At 36.1% G+C, this 9,784-nt stretch overlaps 3 protein-coding genes across 3 annotated transcripts; 2 read left to right on the top strand and 1 right to left on the bottom strand.

The window, feature by feature from the left end:
- The first annotated feature begins 288 nt into the window (after window positions 1–288).
- DIM1A (Ribosomal RNA adenine dimethylase family protein) lies at window positions 289–2,001 on the top strand. Its single transcript, XM_018114065.2, has 2 exons — window positions 289–770; window positions 998–2,001. The coding sequence occupies exons 1-2, from the start codon at window positions 456–458 to the stop codon at window positions 1,724–1,726; spliced, it is 1,044 nt and encodes a 347-aa protein (XP_017969554.2). The 5' UTR covers window positions 289–455; the 3' UTR covers window positions 1,727–2,001.
- Window positions 2,002–2,625: 624 nt separating this feature from the next.
- Window positions 2,626–3,611, top strand: LOC18613687 (uncharacterized). The gene is made up of 2 exons (XM_007051030.3): window positions 2,626–2,767; window positions 3,181–3,611. Exon 2 carries the CDS (start codon window positions 3,192–3,194, stop codon window positions 3,447–3,449), a length of 258 nt encoding a protein of 85 aa, XP_007051092.3. The 5' UTR covers window positions 2,626–2,767; window positions 3,181–3,191; the 3' UTR covers window positions 3,450–3,611.
- A 460-nt stretch (window positions 3,612–4,071) lies between these two features.
- Window positions 4,072–8,570, bottom strand: CKI1 (Signal transduction histidine kinase). Its single transcript, XM_007051029.3, has 7 exons — window positions 8,517–8,570; window positions 7,965–8,201; window positions 7,176–7,862; window positions 6,433–6,808; window positions 5,757–6,331; window positions 4,402–5,670; window positions 4,072–4,287 (listed from the first exon to the last, which is right to left on the bottom strand). The coding sequence occupies exons 1-7, from the start codon at window positions 8,568–8,570 to the stop codon at window positions 4,072–4,074; spliced, it is 3,414 nt and encodes a 1,137-aa protein (XP_007051091.3).
- Between the last annotated feature and the right edge of the window lie 1,214 nt (window positions 8,571–9,784).

Genomic DNA, 9,784 nt, shown 5'->3' with positions numbered 1-9,784 from the left:
GCTCAAATAGAGTATTTTTCCCTTTTTGAACTTTTACATTTTGTTAATCGAAGTAATTTACATTTGTAGCAGGATAATAGGTGCTACAACTCTTTTCTTAAAGGGCGACGGCACGCGTTGTATAAATTTACTTACATTCTCCAATTTTTTTTTTTATTTCTCAATTATATTCAACTTTTTTTTGGGCCAATTTCATGCCTATAATTAATTATAAAGGGCGTTTCCTAATTTAGTATTTTTTTTACCCGAAAAAAAAATGTAAGTAAACTTTCCGATGCCTTTGCCACATCTTATCTCATGTCTCACGTGCAAGCAAGTTTCTCTCCGCCATAACAGTTGCATTAGGTCCCAAAAACCCTAGTACTTATTTACACTACTTTAAACTCAAAACCCTAAGTCGAGCTTCCTACCAATTTCCCCTCTTGTCTCTGCGACTCAATCAATCGCGATTTCTGATGGCGGGAGGAAAGATAAAGAAAGAGAAGCAGAAGGGGCAAAGGGCACCTTCGAATCACTACCAAGGAGGTGTCACTTTCCACAAATCCAAAGGCCAACACATCCTCAAAAACCCTCTGTTAGTCGACTCTATTGTCCAAAAAGCCGGCATCAAGAGCACCGATGTCATCCTCGAAATCGGTCCCGGTACCGGAAACCTCACCAAGAAGCTTCTCGAAGCCGGTAAAATGGTAATCGCCGTCGAACTCGATCCTCGTATGGTCCTCGAGCTTCAACGCCGCTTTCAGGGCACCCCTTTCTCTAGTCGCTTAACGGTATCCACTATTTATCTGTTTTTCACTTGCGCTTCTTCTCTTTGTAAAATTTTAATTGTGATGAATTGGCTACTATTGACCAAATTTTTTGACCCATTTATTAAATTCATGCTCTTTTATCTGTAAAATTCCGAACTTTAGGGGGTTAAGTAGTAAATAACTTGGTAAATTTGAATGTTTTAGAATTGGGAATTTGACAATTTGTATACAATGCTAATGTTTTTCAGGTTATTCAAGGCGATGTGCTGAAGACGGATTTACCCTATTTTGATATATGTGTGGCAAATATTCCGTATCAAATATCTTCACCGCTTACATTCAAGTTACTGTTTCATCAGCCTGCTTTTAGGTGTGCTGTTATTATGTTCCAGAGGGAATTCGCTATGCGTTTGGTTGCTCAGCCAGGTGACAATCTTTACTGTCGGCTTTCTGTGAATACCCAATTTTATGCTCGAGTTTCCCATCTCCTCAAAGTTGGGAAAAACAATTTCCGGCCTCCGCCTAAGGTTGATTCTTCTGTGGTAAGAATTGAGCCAAGGAAGCCGCGTCCGGAAGTGAACCACAAGGAGTGGGATGGTTTAATAAGGATTTGTTTCATTCGGAAGAATAAAACTCTTGGTTCCATTTTCAAGCAAAAAAATGTACTTGCTCTTTTGGAGAAGAACTATAAGACTTTGCAGGCGCTACAGGGCTCGCGAAATGTTTCCTTGGGTGGGATTGATTATATGGATGTTGCTAGACTAGGGAATCAGAGCATGGAATTGGACGATGGAATGGATGATGAGATGGATGTGGAGTGTGATGAAGCAGAAGGAGAGGTGTCTGAGTTTAAAAATAAGGTTTTAAGTGTGTTAAAGGAGGGAAATTTTGAAGAACAGAGGGCATCCAAGCTTTCACAAGAAAGTTTTTTAACCTTACTCTCTATGTTCAACAAGGCTGGCATACACTTCTCTTGATTCTGCAACATTACATTTTTTTTTTCCCCTTTTGGTGCTTCCTTTGTCCTCCTTCCTTAAGTAACAGGAATATCCAATTTTGTTAGGCTTGTTTCCATACCAACTAAAGTTAATTAATAGATTCATCAATTTTAAAGATTTTTCTGCCAGGGATGTATTTATGTTGTTTTATATTAGCTAGCCAAGCTATTCATTACATACATTCATGCTATGCTATGTATTATTTGTACTGGTTTATCTCATTTATGTAAGAAATATTATTCAGTCCAGTTTTGAATGATTAATGTTTAACAAGGCTGGCATACATTTCTCCTGATTCTACAACAGTCCCTTTTGGTTTTTTTTTTTTTTTTTTTTTAGGTTTATATTTTCCCCAGTTAAAGTTCTGCTTTTTTTGGCTTGTTCTCTTATCAACCAAGTCTAATCCTTAGATTTACAATTTAAAACAATTTTCTTGTAGTTATCAATTATTTGGGAGTTCTCTCTTTTTGGTGAAGACCAAGACGAAAGTACCATTTACTTCATCTTCAGAAAGAAATTGGAACTGTTATTTCTTGGAAGGATGTAATGTAAGGATTCATGTTTTCCATTTTTCTTTTCTTTGTCCTCAGCTTTTTTGCATGGATATCTGCCAGTTGACATTGGCAAATTGTTGTAAATAAGTTTATTAAGCATTAAGAAAGAAAAAAAAAGAAGAATTGAACAACTAAGAGGACTACATTCTAAACAGAGTCCAGAGCTGAAAACTGTTCCCGAATTATAAAAATAAAACATGTATAAATTATTAAATCAAATATTCGGATGTTTAAATAAAAAATTTAAAAGAAAAAATGATACACGGAGACTCAGTTGAAGGGATTTCAGAGGACCCAAACCCGTAAATCAAAAGAAGTCAAAATGACGTCGTTTCAACAAAGTCAAAACCCTAAATCAAAAGACGAAACGCTTAAGCGCAAATCCTCCTGAAACAGCGGAGAGAAACAGAGAGAGCGCAACCCAAAAGAAGTACAAAAAGAAGGGCTACGGCTTGGAGATTCTCAGGTAACGGATTATCCTCTTTCTCCTCAAAGTTTTCCTTTTTTCTTCTTTGTCTTTTCAGCTAAATGTTTACTACATATGATAGGGGTAATGGTAGAACAAATGATAGTAGTTAGCAGTTATCTCCTAGTATTATCACTTTTTTAGAATAATTCATGCCATAGAAACTTTTCAGCTCAGGAGCTGGAGCACTAAATACTTGGAAAAAGAAACAGAAAAATAAGGCTAGTCCAAAACCAAGGGAAGGATTCTACTCTCCTCTGTTCTAGTTATAGGGAGGACCCAAGCACTGATTTGTGGCTTAAAGACAAAGAAATTAAAAATAAGCTGGATTTCCTTTTGAAAGGCTACCGGGTTACTAATTTTCTGCTTGCCTTGATTGAATTCTAATTTTCTGAATTGCCTAAATTTTGTAGAGATTGTGGTAATGGAAGCTCAACCCCAGGTTAAAGCCACACTTCGGCTTGGTTCTGAATTTTATACGGTGAATGCCAAAAAGGATGGTGCTCTCTCTGAGCAGCTGTCTTCAATGAAAGAAGAAAGCATGAGCATATTGAGGGAATTCATCACCAAACACAATGTTCCCAATGATGTCCCTGATGAATTGGTTGTGAGCTCTTCTGAAGACGAGGAAGAAGTACCCAAGAAGCCTAATGTCAAGTCGAAGAAAGCAAAGATAAATTAGCACTAGCTCTGTATTGCTCCAAAAATATGTATGGAATTTTTTTAGTGTTCAAGCTCTCCTTGGGTTATTGAATATAAGGGTGAGTCAACTATTTTAAACATTGTTTTGACCAAATGCTTTGTGGAATAGATTTGGAAATGGTAAAGACCAAGTTTTGGAGCATGGAAGTTTTTAATTATGCATGACATAATTATCTTGAAATTTGGTTTGTGATTGTATAGCATTTCTATGAACTTGTTTATTTGAATTCTCCATTTTATAGTTTGATTTGTGAAATTTTTATCACACATTCTCCTGTTAGGAAAGAGTTAGCCTTATGGTTGTTTTGTTCATAAAAGAGCAAGAATTACAATTTTTAGGTGAAATGAGGTGAATAAATTTATTGTTGGATTTTAATTTCGAAAGTGAAACTGTGAAAAACCAAAAGCATTGCTCAATCCCCCTTCGTTTACTGCAAATTGTACTAACCAATCCATCTGTTCAAAGAGTTTCATACTTGCCTATCTTAATCTCAGCATCAAAAGATTCAAATCATTTTCGCTGCTGTTTGTGCGCTCAAAAAATTCATTTAAAAATATATTTCTATTTCTATATTCTCTAAATTTACTGGCCAAATGTATCACTACATCCTTTTGTGGTGGATGTTTTCAATGGCTTCCATCAGTTCTTCTGCATTCAAAGGTTTGCCCAAATGAGCATCCATTCCAGCTTGAAGTGTGTTGCTTGCCTCCACACCTGATGTATGAGCAGTTAGTGCGATGATTGGGATGTGAACACCATAACGTCTCTCCTCATTTCTAATCCGTCTTGTTGCTTCATATCCATTCATAATCGGCATCTACCGCAAACACAGACCAAAAGAGCATATCCCATTAGATTATCAAGCTACCATGCATGTCGAATCATGACCAGACATAAAAATTATGCAATAGTAAGAAATCATATAAATTACCTCACAATCCATTAATATATAGTCATAAGGAAGAACATAATGACCTCCATCATTTCTCTGATCTTTAAGACCATTGCAAACTAGTTTTAAAGCTTCCTCTCCATTTTCACAGTGCTCAGCATTAGCACCAAGCCGTCTAACAATAACTGTAGCAAGTTTGCCTAACAGTGTGCTATCTTCTGCAATCAAGATTCTTTTCCCACTCAAGGGCTGCTTGGTACTTGACTCAGCACCATCTGTTTTCATTTCAGTCTGTCCAAGTTGATGAATTGGGGATATTTTTGAGTTCAACCTAACATGAGTGTGAGCTGGAGCAGATGAGAAGCCTTTCTGTCTATATCGTTCATCGCTTGAGCTAGCATCTTCTTGTATCTCTTCATTATGTAGAGGATTTCTTGACCTTGCTGTGATGTAAGAATTCTTTGTCGCTGATGAACTTTCTAGATTAGCTGAAATTCCCTGTGACAAGGTACCTCCAAATTCTGGAAGAAGTTTAATCACTTGATACAAACGAGAACCATGAAAAGGTTGCAACAAAATTTCATCATCAGGATCAAGCCTCTCCTTTTCGAGGCTTATAGAATTGATGCTACGTGAAGTTGGTTTGTCTAACCAAACAACCTTAAAACATATACCGTGAAGGCCTCTTCGAAATTCAGACACAACCCTCCAGAGTTCTGAAAATGGTCCTGCGTTGGCATCAATCACAAGTAGTATGAAGCTTGGTGCACCTCTTCGTTTGTTCAAAGGTAACTTATGCTCTGTCCCGTCCATGGCACTTAGAGGCATATCCTTGGAACTTGTACTAGAAATGTCACTTCTGGAACTCAAATCTAATCTCCTTGAAGAATGGTGAGAGGATATTAGCTTGGATTTTATCTTCTTGAGTGCAGAAGGAAGACTCTCCCATCGATCTACAACCAATACACTTATTCCAAGACTCTCCATAAATTTTTGTGAAATTCTTCGTCGCTCATCAGACTGTATCAAGAGAACAACTTGAGATCCCTCCAACTTGGTACTTGGACTACGAATGGGAAGTCTGGGACTCGAAGTTCGAACGGTCGAGCTAGGACTAGGAGTGTGGATGGTCAACCCTGAATGTTGTTGCGTGCCACCCAACATGGGATCACCTTGAGACTCCTTTTCCCCTTCCGTTCCGCTGGAGGAAGTCTCCATTGTAGTGAAGAAAACATTGAATCTGAAGCAAGACCCCTTTTCACCAATCTCTTTATCAACAATTCCAATCTCTCCACCCAATAGACGTACCTTAGAAGAAGTTAAAGCCCTGAATTAGTAATAAGACAAACTTAAAAGTTATCTCACCAACACAATAAAACTAATTTGTGACTTACCAGAGATTGAACAATACCAAGACCTAAGCCAGTGCCTACTTGTCCAGTGGCTGTTTCTTTGACCTGAACAAAGTTTTCAAAAACAGATTGTTGCTTCTCTTTGGGAATCCCTTTACCTGTATCATCCACCTCGAACACAAACTCCATGGAATTAGGATTCTGTCTAACTGCAGTTATCACTTCCATGTCACTGCGCGCTTCATTGATATTGTGAAACAAGCAGGATAAATACTTGTGCAGGCCATTCCGGCCAGAAGCAAGTATTGCACTTTCAATATCAGGCTTTTGGACCCAAGCTCTAAGAGATACATGTCCTTCAGGAGTAAATTTAACAGCATTGCTCAGTAAATTACTTAATATTTGCATGAGTTTCCCTCTATCACCTTTCACTTGGGAAAACTTGATAACAGATCCATCACAAGGGTCCAAAACCACATCTATACCTTTTTTCATACCCACAGGATGATACAAATCAACTAAGTGTTCAAGTAGTTCGGCCAAATTGAATTCCTCTTCTTCCAAATTCATCATGCCAGCTTCAATTTTGCTTGTATCAAGTATAGAATTTAGTAAGCCTGAAAACTTTTGAGCAGTTAATACTGAGGCAAAATAAGGGATAACTAAAAAGTTTGTGAAGACAGAAGAAGAGATTGTCAACAAAAGCCAACTGAATTACCTAATAGATCCTGTGCACAGTTACGCATTTGTTTTAAATATGCCTCGAAATCAGAACGAGGAGCTGCATCTGTGAGGCATAAATCTATTAAACCAGTAATGCCCGCCAATGATGCACGAATATCATGGCTTGCACCAGCCAAGGCAAGACTCTTGTTCATACTTTTTCTCTCAGCTTGTTGAGTTGCTTCCATTTGTTTTATGAGCTTGGCATGCAAGCACATCTTCCTTTCCGCCGTTCTGACCATTAAGAGCACAAAACTAAAAATGGAGATCATCACCATGACAATCATTACTACAAGAAGAATGAGAGAAAGCTTGCTGTTCATGTGAACAAGGCTTACTAATCCTTCATGAGGCAAAGCCAATGCATATACCTGAAACCAAACTAATGATTGTTATTAAACACTAGCTAAAATGAATGCTTTATGCGTATGATATGTTGTTTTTCCTTCATTAATTAATTCTATTCTCTGAAATGTTTTTTGACCCTATAAGAGCAAGAAACTACATCAACATCAAGCATAATCTTGAAAGCCTTTGATTCTTTCCCTTGTAATCAGAATGTGCTTTGATCATGAAATAATTAGACATTGCCCAAAGTATATATTTGTCTAAAAAAGGTATTTTATACCACCAAATAAAATGTAATTACCATAAAAAAATAACCTAGAAAACGAAATTGTACTCATGGATGAATTTTATTGAAGGAATAAACTTCTTATGTGAATATTTGGAACATACCGATTGCACTCCTGAAATTTCAACAGGCGAACAATGAACACAGTACTTTTTCTCACCAATGTCCATTATATAGGTTGCTGATGTGTCATTTCTAGGCGTGCATGTAAAATTTTGAGCGTAAACTACTTCACCATCCAGCTTCGTAAACTGCAAGGCAATGGAGTTATTAACAGAAATCAGTTTGGTGTTCGGGATTCCATCTACCAGCATTTTCCCATCCTTTGTAGCCAAGCTTAAGCTTCCACCATAAAGATCTATACCAGCATAGATATCAGTTAATCTTTTAACTGGAAATGCTAAGGAGACAACACCTCTTCCATGTATGCTAGCACTGTTAAGAAACATAGGATCGCCTGCACTATTCCATCCTTTTTCGACAGAAGAATATCCCTTCGAATCATTCAATGTTGTTTGAAACCAGCTCGTGTTGACAACATCTAAAGAATGGGATCTAACAGCTTCTCCATAGAGCTTTCCTGAGTTATCATCCACCGGTTGTTTGTACCAAACATTCTTCTTTCGTTCTTTCACAGAACTCGAATTGGAGGACAATGAAGAGTTGGCGTAGATTGACAGAGTTTGATTGCCATCAATATAGTAGGAAAACAAGAGGCCGTCTAATCCAACATATGAAATTTGTGATATGTAAGGAATTGTTGACAATGCTTGAAATAATATAGGAGCCACCTGTAACAATAATGCATGAATCCTAATTATTATATGTGTATATATATATATGTATCTCTTTGTTTTTTTCGATATCAAGAAAAATGGTAGATGGATACTTACCTTAGTCTCAATCTCATTGAAGGAGATTTCACTTTGGTTGACGGACCTACTCAAAAGTCTTGCTAACTTCGTAGCAGATGAATTCAGTGGGTGCACCAAATTTGCTATGCTCTCAATTTCAGATAGCAATCCAGAATATAAGTTTTGGGTGTTCAAATCTACATTATCTTCAATTCGTCTGGTTATTTTGTACCAACATGAGATCACTAAACTTGAAAGGAGCAATATCAGCAATGCCTGCATTGAAGACTTGTGAATTAGAGATTCTCCAGAGGACCACAGGTTGAAGACGCATATCTACGTGGAAAAATTATACCTAATGCAAGCATCAATGATGAACTTAATAGTAGATTATGATGGTGAAAAGTGGAATACGATTTCCCTATCAAATTCATGACTAGACGTATCATAATCTCACTGTGAAAGCGTTAATCAAACAATACAACAATTAAGAAAATTTACATGCTGATACTTGATGAATTACTAAGGATGATGAATGAAAAGGAAAATTGGTCGACAATTTTAGCAGCAAAATAAGATTCTAGAGATTACCAAGGAAATGAAGACAAAAATTGGTCGTGCTACTATGAATGTGCTGAGCTTCATTAGATCATTATCAAGCGACTATTCAATAATTCTGCATTGTCATAAAAAATAGAAGAAAATTTTAATTCGTAAATAATAACAAGCAAAATTAATTCTTTCTCATAAAAAGATCATAAGAAACTTCAAATTTTCTTCTCTTTTCCATTTCAGACAATTATATATATGGAGTAGGGCTTCTCTCTTTGGTTAATTAATTTAAACTTGACCTTATTTTTTTTTTTCCTTTAACCTACTCTTACTTCGTACATTTAACCTTGGTAAATTAGCAAATCTGTTTTTCCCCCCCTTTTTTTTACATTAAACTTAAATTCGTATAAAAAGCAATCTCATTATATTTTTTTCCTTAATTATAGGAGATTCACCAATTGAGACTTTTTAACAAGTCCCATGAACAAGAAAGACATAATTATATACTTTTCGGTTAGCATAGAGAGGTTCGCGCAACATGGAAAGAAGATGCTTGAATTAAAGATTTTTTTTGGTAATTTTGTTGTATTTTTAATGAGTTTAATGGTGATTTTATATAGATTTAAGTTAGTTAATTAGCCTGCTTTATATATTAATTAGTTTTTCTTATTTTCTATGGTATAGGGTATTAATTAGTATTATATTTGTTTTTTAAAGGGTCTAAAAATTTAAATATCTAGGGGGAAAAGTTCAATAGTTGACTTCAAAACGTTGTTGAATCTTTTTCATTCTTTTGTAACCTAGTGTGAGTAATAACTTGGTTAAATTTGCTGAGCATCTTCCCCTTTATGGTTTTCCTTTTCTTGCCACTTCCCCAAATTTATATTACCATTTTGGCACCTACATAAGACCTTATTTTATGAAAAAAAAAAAAATTTGGAAGCGATGCCATTACACTTTGGAAGACCTGTATTATTCAACCATCTAAAGATAAAATATTAAACTAAAATATATGGTTCTATTATTAAAATAATTGAAAAGGCTTACAACAACCCTTTCTTCTCACCAAAAAAAAGGAATAATTTTACTCCTATTTATCCCATGAACATCTTTCGAATCAACTCGAAACAAGGCACTAGAGGATAAGGCCAAACGATGCAATGAGAGAATTGGAGAAAAGAAAACAAAGCAGGGAATTTAACCTTCTGGACTATCATGCTTTCAAGAAGCTGCTTGAGTCTACTAATTGTCTAGAGCTAATATCTTAGTTTTTCTCCAATTGAGAGCAATATCGCATTAAACCAATA

Source organism: Theobroma cacao, chromosome 1 (genome assembly GCF_053813885.1).
Source record: "Theobroma cacao isolate CCN51 chromosome 1, ASM5381388v1, whole genome shotgun sequence".
NCBI classification, from domain to species: domain Eukaryota; kingdom Viridiplantae; phylum Streptophyta; class Magnoliopsida; order Malvales; family Malvaceae; genus Theobroma; species Theobroma cacao.
This window is presented reverse-complemented; position numbering and strand designations above follow the sequence as displayed.